The sequence below is a fragment of the Chlamydotis macqueenii genome, chromosome 1 (genome assembly GCF_036417535.1).
Source record: "Chlamydotis macqueenii isolate bChlMac1 chromosome 1, bChlMac1.mat, whole genome shotgun sequence".
NCBI classification, from domain to species: domain Eukaryota; kingdom Metazoa; phylum Chordata; class Aves; order Otidiformes; family Otididae; genus Chlamydotis; species Chlamydotis macqueenii.
This window is the reverse complement of record NC_141556.1, coordinates 108387378-108403853: the sequence shown is the minus strand read 5'-3', so window position 1 is coordinate 108403853 and position 16476 is coordinate 108387378. Positions and strand designations below refer to the sequence as shown.

At 40.3% G+C, this 16476-nt stretch overlaps 1 protein-coding gene across 2 annotated transcripts in view; it reads left to right on the top strand.

Moving 5' to 3' along the window:
* SAMSN1 (SAM domain, SH3 domain and nuclear localization signals 1) overlaps positions 1-16476 on the top strand; it is a 94781-nt gene that overhangs the window by 66145 nt on the left and 12160 nt on the right. For both annotated transcript variants that reach the window (XM_086763977.1, XM_010128345.2), the window contains 4 exons: positions 10080-10148; positions 10727-10882; positions 12855-12975; positions 14387-14538. In XM_086763977.1, the coding sequence (XP_086620103.1) occupies positions 10080-10148; positions 10727-10882; positions 12855-12975; positions 14387-14538 (498 nt within the window). The remainder of the gene's footprint in view (positions 1-10079; positions 10149-10726; positions 10883-12854; positions 12976-14386; positions 14539-16476) is intronic.

Sequence of the window (16476 nt, the reverse complement as noted above, 5' to 3'; positions counted from 1 at the left end):
CTTCACAAAGCTGGAAAGGGGACATGGTTTACTGATGGATGGGCAGCTCGGAGCCTGTGTAGAGGGTACATGAAATTACTGATGATAGTAGAGCAGGCATTCAGCTCTAGTCACAAGTATATGGCAAGGCTCTTCTGACACTGTATATCAGGATGTTTCCATTATTTTCTTCCCATCTCTATAATAGACCTTAAATTTGCTTGATTAATGTCTCTGGGTAATTGTGGTAAAATGTTTGACAACTATGTATTTGGAATTTTAGTTAGTGTCTGAAGGAATGGGAAGAGGAAATATGTTCCTACCCATTGATGAAAGCTTAAAACCTTGTACCTGGCACAACCCCTTCTCAGTGATAGGCCAGATTTGAGTAGGATTTGGACTACAGCCTTGAATGTGGGGTTCAAAGAACACCTCAAAGCCCCCACTGCTGTCTGTGCCTTGGTGGCATCATCTCACTGGGGAGTGTCTCTCAACCACGTGTGGTTTTCATGGAGGTTGCAGGAGCAGGGGAGGGGTGAAAAGCTCAGTCTCCATTTTGGCATGCGTCAGAATGAAAACACACTTCAGGCATCTGGTACATTTATTATTCATGAGACAAAACTAGTTTTTCACTGAGCTGTGCTTGCAATAACCTCATGCCACAGAGATAATCAAACAGAGAGAGAGGAATAGGTGTGCCCATACTAGACTAGTACCATTTGCTGTGCCCAGTGTCCCCAGTGAGATGTTGATTGCATTCATTCCTTTCTGGCATAAGAGCGACCTGAACAGAATCAGGATGCTATCTTGTCTTCAGATGACTAGATTTTTTTTTCCTGAGATTGCAGTTATGGAACTTATGCTATAAAGAAAATCCTGAATTTAACACATCATAACTGATGCAGTAAGAAGTATTCTTATGAAGTGCTAAATTACAAGGAAACCCTGAGCTGGAAACCATCTTTCAATAACCAGAAGCTTGTTGAATTTATTTTATGAGTTCTAATTTCCAAGGAGGATATTTCAGATTCTCAGGCATATGTTGTACAAGTATGTCCAGTTTTTTAAGCCTATAAAGTTGCAATGAAGTGACACGCATGCTTTCTTCAAATAGATGCTAAGGATAACTTTGGCCCATGGATGGCAATGAGCCAACACTGGAACTCAGCCTTCTGAGAAGGGAGGATACATGAAGGAGAAAAAACAGTGACACTGATCATTATTTTAATGGAGCCACAAGCTAACCCACTGTAATGAGTATAGTCTTTTGTTGTTGTTGTTGTTTGTTTTCCAAGATAAAAATAATGTAAATAAATTGATATATATATTTGATGAAACAGTGACTGATGATAGATACTGCAGTGAATTTTGCTTCTTTACTGTAGTGCATCTCCATTAAGGCAATTTCAGCTAATCTCACTATGGATTCATTAATCAAGTGTAGTCAGGATGTCTGAAGGGAGATAATGAGGGGGAAAAATTGGCCTGTTGTTTGGATCTTATTCTTCAGCTAGTTAGTTTGTTTATAATGTTCTGTAATATTTGTATCCCAATAAATAAGTTCCAGTTGCAATAAATTCCAGTTGCAAATGGAACTTATTTATCGGGATACAAATATTACAAATATAGATGCCTAGCACATCTTTATTTACTTACAAGTTCAAAAATATTCCATAAATATATCAATTAATTTTGTATTCCCTTAACATTGCATGCCTATTCAGACTTCCAGCTTGCAGGATCAGTAAACAGTGAAGTGGAAACGAGGTGAACCAGTAGTGGTTTAAAATTTCCTCCCTTTTAGCCAAAGGTGCAAGCATCCATGGAGACAAAGTCCTTAATCCTACATCTTTTTCTCTAAGCACTTACATCCTAAACGCATACTGCAGTATCAGCAGTCTCTTAGTGCCTTCCAAAATTTCACCTCTAAAAAGTCTAAGAAAAGATTTGTTCATTTTTTACTCATTTTTTACTAATTTAGAATTACATACTGTATATCTGCCCCACATAAAGCTGTCACTATATTACTTTAAAAAAAAATAAATAGTTGAGGTTCCAAGAGCCCAGTGGGGTTGGAGGCTGCTGAAGATGGGAATGTTTATAAGCTCTGTGATATTAACTGCAGCACTCAACCTCAGGTGACATAAAGCATACAAAAAAGAACTTTCTGTCAGTTTTATTATTTCTAAAAAGGTTCCCCTTGAAAGAGAAGAGTGACCTTGCTCTGCTGAGCTGACATATGCCACTGAATTAATGGCTAAGCTTTGCTGTAGGGAAGCTTGCAGAAACATTACAACTCCAATGGCTGAGTTTGCTGTGAACATTAATCAGGGGAACCAACATGATGTATCAAACACTCATTTAAAAGTAATAAAAACTAATTCTCTTTCTTTCCCCCTCCCCCAGGTTTCTTAGAATTAGCTTATTGTTGATCATTACCTGTTGTCAAGGCTAAGACTGCAGGACGTCAGTGAAACTTGTATAAGGGTTTTCTAAAGTCTGCTTACTCTTCAGAAAAACCAAAGGAGCTTTCGGAATGGTCACATTTAACCATGACTTAGAGGTTATTTTTTAATCTTGCTTCCCTCTAAAAGGTCATTTGAAGGAACACCTTCCACTGAACACGTGTCTCTCCCTAGCAAGGAATGCAGCAGATGCCTTTCATTCTTGGTGACTCCCTAGGAGCAGGACCAGCTCCCACGTCACACATGAACAAAGTGTAAGATAGGCAAGGAGGCTCTCCCTGCCATTGAAATAACCCCTGTAAAGGATCTTGAACGGCTGTGGTACAACAGCTGAGTTGCAGAAGCTCTGACCGAAACACTGTCACAGCAGGCAGGAGTATTTTCTGCTGATACCCTGCTGCTCCATTCCAGGGTGGGCAGGCGAGCATGCTGCAGTCAGCAGCTGTGGCCGCTTCTCGGGCTTGCCAGAAGGAACAGCAAAGCCCTCAGACGTGCTATGTCTCCCCGCGCTATTCTGCATGTGGCCTATGTAGAGCACGATGAGGCAGTAGGCTCCTTATTACTGCCTCAGCTCCGGCATGGGAGCATTGATGGTAGTTCCCACCTCATCCTGGGCAGTACACCGGCTGCCTCACTCCATGCGTGTGGGACAGGTGTGGGGCTCCCTTTAAAAGTGAGCCCTCACGGACTGCATGCTTCTCAGCTCAACTTTGGGCATATACATTTTCATCTTCACTTAAAGCCTGCAAACATGCATGTGAGTAATTTCTCTTGCATGAGAAATCCAGCTAAACCCTGCAAGGTCAGGACCTAGAGAACACACAGCATTAACAAAATCGTGCTGTATAAGTAAGCAGGGAGGGACTTTAACTGATGCAAGGTGATTTGCTTTTAAAGTACGAGAATTAATCTGTGAATTCATCTGATTTGGAGAGGAGAAAGTTTCAGGAGAGGAAAGATGTTGGTATTTAAGAGATTAAAGATCAAAGCCTGCAATGCTTATGTAGTGTTTATCCACCCCTTACTCAGAAAGCGCTCCCCTTTACTGCAGTCACGGATCTGGGGAGGCTGGATCTCCAGTCTTCTTCCTTGAGGTTTCTGCCCATGTGGAAATGAAGGGTAAAAAAGGATAGCAGGGAGGTAGATGTGCACATCATGCCAAGTCCTTAACTGTCATTTTCATAGCTCTTCCGAGTTTGTCACACATCCTTAACCTTCTCTTAAAGTCATTTTCTTTTCATGGTTTTGTGTGCCACTGAAAGTCACTTTTAATTAAATGTCATATAAATAATAAAGTCTTAATTACATAATTATTGCAAATACCTGTGTGCACACTCCCAGAACTGGACAGAGTGCCAGAGGAGCGCTTGGAGTGACTTTTCTCACTGGGAACTGAGAGTGCTCTGCAGCAACTGGCCAGAGACGATGGTGCTCAAAATTCAGGGTCAATGTGCATTTAAAGGAAGAGGTGTCAGATCCCTTCCCCCTTGCACATTTTACACATTCAGTTGCTAAAAACTTTCTTCATGTTAAGATTGACATTTCTTAAATTGGTTCCTCATTTAGTTCCTCACAAACTTGTTTAATCAACAGAGCACACTTTTCGCCAGATGAAATTGCCTTTTTGCTCAGACTTCCTACATGGCTTGCCTCTTCCTGAGGAAGACTTACAGACCTTGCAAACCAGCTTGCCCTCCTTTAACTTCATGAACGGTAGCTTCCCCCTTGCTCTCAGCTGCGTCAGCACCCACCCTGCACGAGGTGCCCTTTGAAAGCACTGGAGAACCAGGTTTCCGGTGGAAACTCTGACGTGCGGGCTGGGTTATCGGGAGCTACGTGCTTTGTGTCAGCATTGGTTCAGGCTTGGGAGACTGAGGCTGGTACCAGATAGCATAGCGGTACTGATAAAATAGCTGCTCAGTGTTTACCTCGGAGAGCAGTTGGTTGACCTGGAGGAGTGTTAAATCCAATTAACTCATTATTTTATACAGTTTTTATTTTCCAGTCATTTTCTATCATTAAAATTAGGGTGTTTGCTCTAATGCTTCACAGTAGCACTTTTGTTCAAAGATCACTTTGCTCCCCTCTCTCCCCACCCCCATGCAGTTACTGAATACCAGACCATGATAACAACCAGTCTTTTATAGAGTCATTTTTAAGCCAGTTAAAAATGCCATTTCAGTAGATTGCCCTATTTGAGCTAGCAAGAACAAGCTGTATCTTTTTTATTGCTTTTGACTGGTGAAGTACAAGGTTTAGGCCATGTTTCGTGTGGGCTATAAAGATATATTAATAGCTTGGTTAGTGGTCAAAAGTTCTATATGTGTAACTAATGTGTAAATAGGAAAAAATCCCTGAGGTAGGGAGGTCACAGTATCTTCTTTTTTTTTTTTTTTTTTACTTCTGTATTACTCTTTGGAGTGCTACTGAACCTTGTATGCAAATTCCCCTCCTTTATACAGAAATGAGGGGTTTTTTGATGTTGTGTTTTGGGGGCTTTTTTTCCCCAGAATATCCCAAAAGCTTAAAATTACTGTCTTGCCTTCTGGGAAAGTAAGAGACCATTTCTTTGATTACCTATGCAAGAAGATAAGCTAGCAAAGTGGCGATACTCACCCTACTTTGGTAACTCTTAATTTTGTTTTCAGAGTAGTCTCCTCCTTCTGAAGGCACTAGGACTATCAGAGAACGGAAGAAATAAATCAAATCCTGAGCTCCACTTACCTCCATCGATCAAAGCAGTAAGCACAGACTGTCCTCCTGGGAACTGCTGTGGTTTCTTCTGAGCAGATAGGGAAGAATACAAGTGTGTCTGGCAGGCGAGGAAATTGGGCAACAGGCTGAGCTCCCTTTTTGTTACTCTTGGTGGCTGCATTTACCCCTATACTGCTTATATGGTCTGGGTAGTGTAAGGATGAATGGAAGCTAAAAATGAAAATGCATGGAGGAATTTGAAGAGATTTACTTGCGTCAGAGGGTCAGTGCAAAGCCATTGTGTCATGCTGGACTTAAAAGCTATTTTGAATAGGACTTGAAGCAAAACATAATGGGCCAGAATTTCTCACAGCAGGGAACCAGATCTCTGAGCAGTGTGAATTGTTCAAAGGAAAATATAAGATGGATATCAAGTATGATAGCTACTGCCAATTTTGACTCAAAAGTTGTCTTCAGACACAGAGAAGCTCTGAGTCGTTTATCATAAGAACTAACTCACTTCTCCTCTGATATGCCCTACAAGAGAAGTATGTTTTATAACAGAAAAGCAGGGATTGCAGAACTTCTTCTTCTTGTTTTTCTATTTGTGTACCATACCATTTTCTAGGCAACATTATAGGCTATTTACAGACAAACCAGATCACCAACTGCAGACTGTTCAAATTAAAATAAACAGCAATTACATAGCTCTTACCTCTTTAAAATTATTATTTAAAGTTCCTGGATTTCCGGGAATTGAAGATATAGGAAAAGATGGAAGAAGGATTTAAAGTACTGAAAAATATCTGATATTTTCTATTAAGCTAATTTGATATACCAAAGAGGAAGGGATGAAAGTTAATACATTGATTTGTAGAAATTATTTGACCAGTCCTTGTGTAGGAAAATAAAAGTGTTTCTCCTCAACCCATGCCTCCATTAGATTTTACTGAGCAAATTCATATTTGCTTAACATATTCATTGGTAGCTCTTGCATGAATCCAGCCAGAAAAATCACTTAACTTTATAGGATGCTGAATCCTGGTATCAAAAGTCAATAGCATATTTTCTCCTAGTGGCTTTGCATTTACTTTAAAAGCTTCCCTTCACCTGGAAATAAGGCCTGTCCATATCTTCACAAAGTAGGTGTTCCCTGACACTAATGCAGTGACTGACACTAAGCCCAGAGCTCCTAAATCTGCTTCTCGTTATCAGTATAATGGGGTTGAATACATTTTAAAAAGGTGGTAGCTATTGATTATTTAATGGAAAAAGTTAGTATAGAGAATCGCTGAAGCAGCCCTATTTAGTGCTCTCCAGTGCAACAGGACCATTATCTAGAATAGTGGAAATCCTCCCGTCACCCTTATTAATATTTAATAGGGATGGAGCAACACTGAAGCACACTACAAAATAGCCCAGGGCTCCTGCACATGTAGGATATAAGGTTGTTTCAGGGGTCGGAAAAGAATAACTGATTTCCCTGTGCTCAAGCTGTTTATAGGTAAGGCCAACAATAAACAATGTTTCTCCCCTTGTTCCTTTTAAAGTATTTGCAGCACTTCTGCACTCTAATATACAGTTACTCCTACCAGATATCTTGAAGTGGTTGAATGCAACAGAGAGGTTGGTGTATGTTTAGAGACCACTGCGTGAGACTGTTTTATACTTTTCCAATATCGCTGTGAATCCCAGCCTCCCTCTTTCTGTCCTTCCCACTCCACGCTGCACGGCACATTTGGCTTGGTTGACAAGCCAGTGAAAGGTGTTAATCCTGTCTAATAGAACAATAATCCTTGGGGCTGTGTTTTTATATCATACTATTGAGCTAACCCCTTGTCACAGGGTATTGTTCATCTACTTAATAGCAAAGTTCTTTATGGGAATTTTAGATAAAATTTAAGTGTACAATCCAAATTGTCCTTTTCAATTTCACAGGGTAAAAGCAAACAAACAAACCACAATGTTTAGCCAACAGAGATTTTCTGAGAGATTACAACCAATTAAGAGGAGAGCTGTGTGATTTTTTATTTCTTTTTTTTTCCCCACTCGGTGAATAGTAAATGTTATTCCACTTGTCCAAAAATATTCACAAATCTGGGTCAGCTTCTTCAAATAACCTTTGGCTGGAAACATGTTTCAGGTTAGATGTGCCCAGAAATGTAGTGAAAAAAAAAAAAAAAAGATGTTACTTCTTTTTGTCTTAAGCTGCAGTGGTTAGGACACGGACTTAAAATGTGGGTACACTTTCCTCTTCCATCTGGCTGTGCTCAGGCCTCTCCCACTACTATGTCCACGTTATTTTTTTTATTGTTGTTTTTGGAGGAAGGGGGAAGCTGATTAATAAATAAGTGTGGGAAAACAGGGAAATGAAACAGCAAGGGGCTTTGCTATTCAATTGTAGTCCAGGGGATGGTGATTTTCTTCTTCTCAAATGGAGAGTTTAAGACAAAGTATTGCACATGATTTCCTGTAGCTTTTCTTTGTATTTTTTTTTCCTTCTACAAACTATTATTAGTTTAAAAGTGAATGTGTGTAAGAGATAAAGGAGCTAATAAGGCTAGTAACCCTGTGATTTATGAGCAGAGACAGAATAAGACAGGGTCTTTCCTGAATGGAAACACCCAGGGGAGATATGTGTGTGGTTTGTGTAGTTGGTATCATTTTGATGAACGTCTTCCTTAAGATCGCGGTTGTGAAGACCTGAATGCCACCTTGCCACCCTGTGCAGCATCAGGAGCCAGACACTGTTACTGATGAGTCCTGCAGAAGACAAACTGCTGCCAGGAGAGGAGACCGTAAGGAGACAGAGTAGCAAGCAGCAGCTTGGTAGCTGAGGGCAGGACAGGTACAGCGAGGTACCAGCACTCAGAAATTTGCCAGCAGCTGAAATCATTACTTAGGCCTTGGCTCAAACAGGTCTTTGGTTTTCCATCTTTCCAGAGGACGGCACTCCTGCAGCGTTACTACCCCTGCCACCTGGGTAGGGAACTGGAGGACAGGAGCAGCAAGGGCAGTGTTCCCTGCAGCACTTGCTGTTTGGGCAGTTCTGCCTCTCTTACCATCACCGAGATATTTCTCCTTAGCTCCTCTGGAAGGAGGTTCATGCCAGCATTAGGTGTGTCTGCAACACGAAGGCAGGCAATAGGACCAATTGTTAAACCAGTTCTTTTCTCATCTTCTTTTGTTGCCCAAAGGATGATCTACCGCAGTTGCCTCTGAAGCTGCCTCATGAAAATTCTTACCTGGTGGAGAAGATTGAAAAGCTGTAATGGTAGAGCAGAACCAGGAGCTGGCAGGCCCTTTTGAGGCTTGTGGCATTCTCAAATGGAGAGTGAAGGGAGGTTACAGGCTGCCCAAGGAAGTGGTGGAGCCACCATCCCTGGAGGTGTTCAAAGAACGTGTAGATATAGCACTTCAGGACATGTTTTAGTAGGCATGGTGGTGTTAGGTTGATGGTTGGACTTTATGATCTTGGGAGGTCTTTTCCAGTCTTAAAGATTCTATGATTCTATGAGGTAGCTGGAGGTGCCAGGAGAAGGTGGCACCATGGGTGCTTAAGAAACCTCGTGGGAGGTTAAAAAATGTCTCGTGTGGCTGGAGGTGGGGGAAGAAAGCAATAGAGCAAGGAAGCGGTTTGGCTGAAGTCATGTGGGCAAGGTAAACAGATGAATAAATACAGGAAAACCTGTAGCCAGGTAGTCTGAAATCACTTATTAAATCATTCAGGATGTATTTATTTTGTGGTTTGCTACTTAGTTCAGTGGTTTATTCCTCCAGAGGGGATTTTGAATATTCAGAAATATACTGAGATGACATTGCATAGTATGTAATAGTAAACCCTGCTCAAAAACTCTGCTATTGCATTAAAAGACTTTCATTTAGTATGGAAGAGTGAAGAACTTAGTTAAAAAAAAAAAGTTGTTGTTCTGCATTTAAGTTAGAGTAGTGGGAAGATACAAAAACAAGCTCTTAAAGAGACTGTAGAGTGGATAAATGTCCAGATTCTCCCTGTTATTAGGGCCAGACTTCAAGGGACTTCTGACTTGTCATCAATGCCAATTTTATGCAATTTGCCACCATGGCCAGTGCAGTGCCAGACAACACTGCCTGGGCATGTCTGGCAAGTATTTCTGTGTGACCTCTCTCACAAAAATCTGCTGTGCCAATTCCCTCCTTTCCATGCCACTTATACACATGCAGAAAGGGTGAAAATTAGCAGGAAGTAAAAGCAATCCATTCACTGTCTCTTGATGCGCAGCTCGGGTGATGCAGCCTTTCTTATGTTAAGTAAAACTGCAGCACAGGGAAAAATCGTACTCATTTGTGTTTAAAAATCAAATTTTTGAATTGGAGGATTGAGAAGAAAAACATGAGGCCTGCTTGATTATTCTGTAATTTACCCACTCCACAACTTACGCATTTTGGACAAAATGTATTCATAATCCTTGGCAGTCCTTGCTGATTCCTGATGGTAAAGAACTGTAAACAGTCTCCCCATTTGGGAAAGTAAACTATATAAATTGCCACAGTTTACACCATCATAACTGACTCTATAGCTTGTATAATATTTATAGAAACACCTTTTTTTTTGTAAGCTCGTAAGAAGCAATCTTACCTAGAAGTAATTCATAGGTGTTTGTGTATAAGTAATATGAAACTGATGTAGAAGAACTCATAACCATATCCATTACCTAATTAGTTTTTGAAGCAGCAATGTTTCTTCTATCCATTTTTCTGCTTCTGGCTGTACAGTCACTTTTTTTTTTTTCCCTATAATCACCTCCCAGTTTGTTTCTAGTTGGATGTAGCAGTTCACGGTCCACTGATCTGGGAGGAATTTTAAACACAACCAGGTGACTTGACAGTTGTATTTAAGTCTTAATAACAGAACAAAACACCATCAGTGAGCCAAAGTTTGTCTTCTCTTTTTTTTTACAGCGCACAAGCAGCTTTGGGAGCTTTGACCGTTTCAGGCACCACTCGATATCAAAGACAGATTCAGCTGAGGTCTGTATAACACACAGTTTTACTTTCTTCAGTTGACTTTCCTATGACAATGATGCAAAAATGTTGGGAAACTATTGTGTAAATTTTAAACTGGTGAGAACTTTCCTTGTATACCTGGATCTGTCTGGGTGATTGAGTTCTTGCCAAAACAAATGAGAGAATCACACCTAAACTTTGGTACTTTGATGTGAAAATTAGAAACAATTTTTTAAGAAGACAAAAGTGCACTTCAGCTTGGTATATGCCCAAAGTAACAAGTATGTGTATGCAACTAACACGTGTCATTTTTGTTTTCAAGACCTCTGCAAAAATCCTCTCAATTCTTATTTGGATGAAGGATAACAAACAATGGGAAAGAAAATTTTCTAGCATAAAATGTATTTTCTTTCTGTCACTCACATATACAGTGGTGTGCTAAACACCTGTTTAGGTGCATGATTCTCCAGCAAAATGGCTATGACTGACTTTTGTCATCCTAACTGCATCAGTGTCCTTAATACTGTCCTGTAATTCCTATTACAGTACACTGAATTTCATTTTTCTGGTGAGTTGTTGTTTACTGGTTTATTTCAAATCAGATATCTGAGCTGGAGACTATAAGTGACACTGGAGAAGCAGTACAAACTAAAGCAGCAAATAATGGAGGAAGTTTGGGTAAGAAGATGAGAGCCATTTCCCTCACCATGAAGAAAAAGATGGGTAAAAAGTACATCAAGGCACTCTCCGAGGAGATGGTAAATACAGCTTAAGAATCTCCTGTTTGATGATAATATATGTGAAGTAAAAATGTTGTGCACATTTTTCCTGTTCATGTTTCAGTTGTCATCAATGATGACAATCCATTAAAACATGGTAACACATACTAAATTAAAATAGCTTTCTGGTATGTACTCCTTCTTTCATGTTAATGTACACACACATGTATATATACAATTACAGCATCTCACAGTAAGGGCCCAAGATAGACATAGGAATTTGTCCTGTTGTGGACACAACGGAGTATCGGATGAATCCCATCAGCAGTCTGATACTCAACCTGTACAAAATGCGTCATTAGAAGAATTTATCTTTCAATATAAGATTTATTTCCAAAGTCCATTTTGTAGAGGTCAGCCAGCATCCTAGAGCATGACAAGACATATGCCTTATCTGCTTTTACCTTATCTGATCTGAGTGAACCTATCATTATTAAACATAAAAACCATAACATTTTAAACATTGCAAACCCTGTTTTCTCAAAATGTTGTGTCAGTGAGTTCCAAATTTAAAAAAAAAAAATACAGAAAAAGGACTTGTCATACTTAATAATCCTAAAAAATCTAGCTAGTCTGCATCCTATCTCACACATACGTCAATATCAAATAACCAGAGAAAATAAATAAGAGAATCCAGAAGTAGAAAATAGTGTTTCACAGGATACAGTTTTTGGAGGTCAAACACAAGGACTCCTACTTTAGTTTGCAGTTTTTGCTAAAATTTGAGAGGTTGCAATCCATGATTTTAATATTTTAAGAGCTAAAAATCAGAATTTCAGCATTTACCTTCTGCACATTTAGAGCAACAATGCACATCACAGAAATTCAATGAATTATCTGGTTGGACACTCATGTAGCATGATCTTCATTCCTGCAGGAGATTATGGACAATCAATACTGGCCCACCGATTAATCTATGGACTGTGCTGCTGACTGGTGTAACAAGCACTGGCCTTGTTGAAAACCAATACAGTCTTTCATTTCAATGCTATGCCTTATACGCACCTGTATTGGTCTCTACTTCGTATATGTACTGTCATTTTTGCTTGACTTCATCAGCCAACTGATGAATAATTAATATTTCCCCAAATATAACGTAACATCCTAAGTACTGCAGGATGTTTCAGTTGCATCAGGATATCACGCACATTGACAATGTGATGAAATCTGCTGAAGAAATTCCTCCCTTTGAAAGCTCATCATTATTTCATTTAGTTGTTACACCATCCCTAACTTACCTGTAACTGAAATATGGATCTTACTGTTTTGAATAGGCTGTGATTCCTGAGGTGTGATTTAACGTTACAAACTCAAGGGGCCAACTTCATATACCATTAGATTTTGCGAGAGAAACATGCATCTGTTAATTCTGAAATGCACTGGATTTTGAGGCCAATGTGTAGGTCAGCCAATGTGGTGAGCACACAACGCCCTACCTGTGTGCAAGCTGTCTCCTGAACACCCTGGCTGGGGTACCAGCCTGCTGCCAAGCGCCCATGATTTTCAGAAGTTCAACGCAAAACACAGCTATGTCAGCTAGCACTTGGCCATGTGCTTTCAGAATTAAACTATTTCCTCCTCTGAGACAATCAAAAAAAAAACACCTTATCTGGCTACCTGCACATTTCCCGTTACAAGCCTTTGTCGCTGCTGTGGTGCATTGCAGTCTTCTGATATGGAGAATCAGTTTAGCTGCTTGATCAGGAGTGGAATGAAGTGAATGGGGCAGAGAGGAGACAGGAGATTTCTTCAAGATCATAAGGTGCTAGAAGTGCTGGGCATCCTTAGTACCAGACATCAGCTTCTAAAATGCTTTCTCTCATAGAGTGGTTCTTAATAAAGTGTAATGATGACTTAATCTTCAATGATGATTTAAAAGAAAAAAAAATAAATAAAAATGTTTGTCTAAAATACATCTCTTGGTGGTTAACACCTGATTTTTGTGTTAAAGAATGAAGAAGGAAAAGATGATAGCGATCCTGGTGGTGGAATGCACACCGAGAAGGTCTCCTTAAAAGCAAGTGACTCTATGGAAAGTCTCTATAGTCTGAACAGTGGCCAGAGCTCATCTAGTAAGTGCAAGATATCCATACTTCTTATTCAGTCACTGGATCAATACTGTTATTGTTTAAGTCTGAGGTATCAGAGCTGGTGATCAAAAATGTGATAGTAGGGAGCTCTTCAGTCTGGCAGACAAAAGTGTAGTTTGATTAAATGGGTGGCAGCTGGGGTAGAGATAACTTTCTCCAGAAATAAGCTGAATATTTTAACTAACTGAAGTTAAAAAATAACACAGATTATAGGGGATGTTGCTGGTGTATATGCCATAAATATTTTTTGGGGTTATCACTGCCATGGTGCTAGCACCCATAGTGTTACAATCACTGGGTGCAGCCACCCAGGCACCCTCTCTGGGGGCAGTGGCTGTGAGTTCATCCTTCACCCTGCAGATGTGAGACAGACACTGTGAGAGGTCTCTCTGAAATGATGGGTGATGGGGGCCTGACCTGGCAGCTTCAGGTCATGACACAGAGACACAGTCTGCCTCTCCTCAGACGCACTGAAAACCCTCCCCCAGCAGGGTAGTCTCAGTCAGAGGGCAGACAAATCTCTGATGAGAAGTGGAGTTTGCCTCCACCTCTCTATCCACTGCTCTGCTGTGGACATTTGCTGGGCCGTAGGCCACAGCTGTCCATGATGATGTTGCTGCGCCATCACTGCAGGTACCACATGAGCTCTAAGCGGGGTTTTGAGCTGCAGTCCAGACCATTTGCACTTGGTAGTTAATCTGGCCCTGAGACGGAGCTGTGCACTTAAACAACCACCTCAAACAAAACCATTTTTATGATCATTTTCTATGATATGATTTGTGAAAATTGTATATGCGAGTTTACTTCCAACACACTGCTGCTTTTATCTAAAAACATATTTGGATGGGATATTGCAGAGCTTGCTCAAATTTTCCTGAATTACTTTGCTGATACTTTATTGCTTGACTTGAATAAAATGACAGGCAGAAATGTTGATAAGATTAAAATTTCCCACTGCAATGCAGGTTCTTTTGATGTTTCAGCTAGCTCTGTAATGAAATAAAATAACTTCTACAGCACTTATTTTCATTTCTCTGAATAAACAGGAGAAGTTCAGCAAAATTAATTCTCTAAATTGCACTTTTAGAATGCATTTTATTAATCTGCAGAGGTAATATTTCAAGAAGTCTGTAAGTAAAACGTGTAGTCTATTAGTATCATCACCAGAAAAAGATTATTGTAGGGAAGGCATAAAAAAAAATCTCTGACCTATTTCCTTCGGTCTCTTGTAGTAGGCTTTTTATTGAATGTATCTTTCCTGGAATGTGTCAAAAACACACAGAGTGCACTCTTTCTCTAATTCTGTGCTTTTGAATACTTTCCTCTCGGCTGCTGTGCAGAATTGCATGTCTGGGCACTAAGTGCAGGAGATCTCAACTTGACTCTCTTTAAGGTGGGGTGACCAGCTGCTCAGATGGAACGAGCAACAGGGACAGCCTCCGGTTTGATGATGAAGTCCCTTACAGTGGGCCCTTCTGCGGTCGAGCCAAAGTTCACACCGACTTCACACCAAGCCCTTATGACACCGATTCTTTGAAAATCAAGGTAAGACAACCACCAGCTTTTCTTCTTTTCCAGTAAGAACGTTGGGGGGGGGCGGGGGGCATTTCATACATGTGAAGAATATGTTTACTAATGTATTTTTAACTGTTAAGCACATGTAACACTCTCAAAGGAAGACCAATCTGATTTTGCAATGCTTCTTCAAGGACTTAATTCAGGCAATGCTGCAAAGCCAGCTGCTGCTAAGGGCTTTTTAAGGCATAGGGTCCAGGTAAGTACCTCATTGTGGTATCTACATGGATACCACAGCTTTCCTCAGAGTAAAATGCATGTTGCTTGCCACATACTAGGTCTGGAGTAAGAAAAACTTGAGTCTCACTCAATGTACATTATGTACATTGATACTCAGCCCTTTTCTTTTCCTTCCATGCACAGATGGACATGCACATTCAATATCATCATCCTTCAGATTACTCATGTCAGTAATATGGACTTATTTCTTTTCCTTCTTTGTAAATACCTTCATATCCAGATTATATTCACACTTCAGTATCTTTTTTCTTCTCCACATCCTCTTCTTCATGTCAAAATTCTCACCTGTATCTCATGGCAGTCTCTCCCTCTTTCTCTCTGGCCTATATATATTACAGCTGTTGTTCGCCAGTACTTGCAGTCTTCACCACTTGCCCTCCACTTAGACCTAGGGCATTTCTTTCTGTTTAACTGGTAACGAAATAGCAAGTGTCTGCTGGCTCACATAGGTTCCTTTTTTAGTCACTGGGGTGGCGTACTTTAGAATTATAAACTAGTACTTAGGGTTGAAAGACCCTAAATTTATCTCACAAAATTTCAGTACACTGAATCTAAATTCAAAGTGCATCTGCAGCTTGGCTTAGAGCCACTACCTAATCCTGATCTGCATCCACATCTGAACTTCTGGAGCCTCCATGAGCGCGTAGAATAACAAGTGTCCTTCTAGAGCTTTAAACAAATGTTTGTTTAGTTTCCATTTCAAACGTGCTCATAGCTCTGAGCTCCGTATTCTAACAAAACCAGGTCACTGGAACACAGTGGATTTCATACTTGAGTTTGTACCAAAACTAGGGTGACCGCTTTACTTATTTGCAATTTCTTGAACAGACTAGAAAAGATTTGAAAGTCTTGGATTTGTTAACAGATATTTTAACAAACTGAGTTTGATTTTTAAGTTTGTAACAGAATGCCATTTTAAGTGTGTACACAGGGATTTCTTGGACAACTCTTTAAAGACTTTCAACATTTTTAAAAGTTCTGTGGTACCTGCCCAGAAGAGAGGACTCAGTTCTGAGGTCATGGGAGCAAGTTGTGTGACTTAGAAGGGAGCCTTTTTACTAGAAGAATTAGTCAGAGTGACTGTTTTGCTAAGCTGAGACCTCAGTTCCCACAGCGTGGCTGTGAACATGTTTACCAAGAACCCCTCTTGAAGTTGCTGCGGTGTCACTCTTTTTTTTGCACTCATGTTTGCGAGTGCATGCACAAGTGTGGAGAGCTGAAGCCTTGAGATCTGTCAACTAAGCCACTTTCCACTATTTTCTCAGTCAACTGTGTTAATGATAGTGCAAACGTGTCAGTCCTTTGGGAAGGCCTGACAGGAAGATATTAAGGGAGTTAAATGTTCTTTATTGCCTTTGAGAAATGTAACCAGTGTTTTTTACTGTAAAACGGGTGAGAGTCCACCTTTCACATAGGACAGCTATCAGTTTTTTAAGACCCTTGAAATGCTGGATAATAAGACTATTGTGTAAATAATTTGGCATGTATTTGGAAAATAACCTCACAGTGTTTCCTTGCTTTTTGCCAAAGGTATGCCCACTATTCATGGCAAAACTTGATTGCTGATGCAACCCTATCCCCTTTCAGGACCAAGGGGAGCACAAAAAAGGTGAAAGGTGCTGCTTATGCCCAACTCTCCTTGGCAAAGGTTTGGACATAAGGACTCAA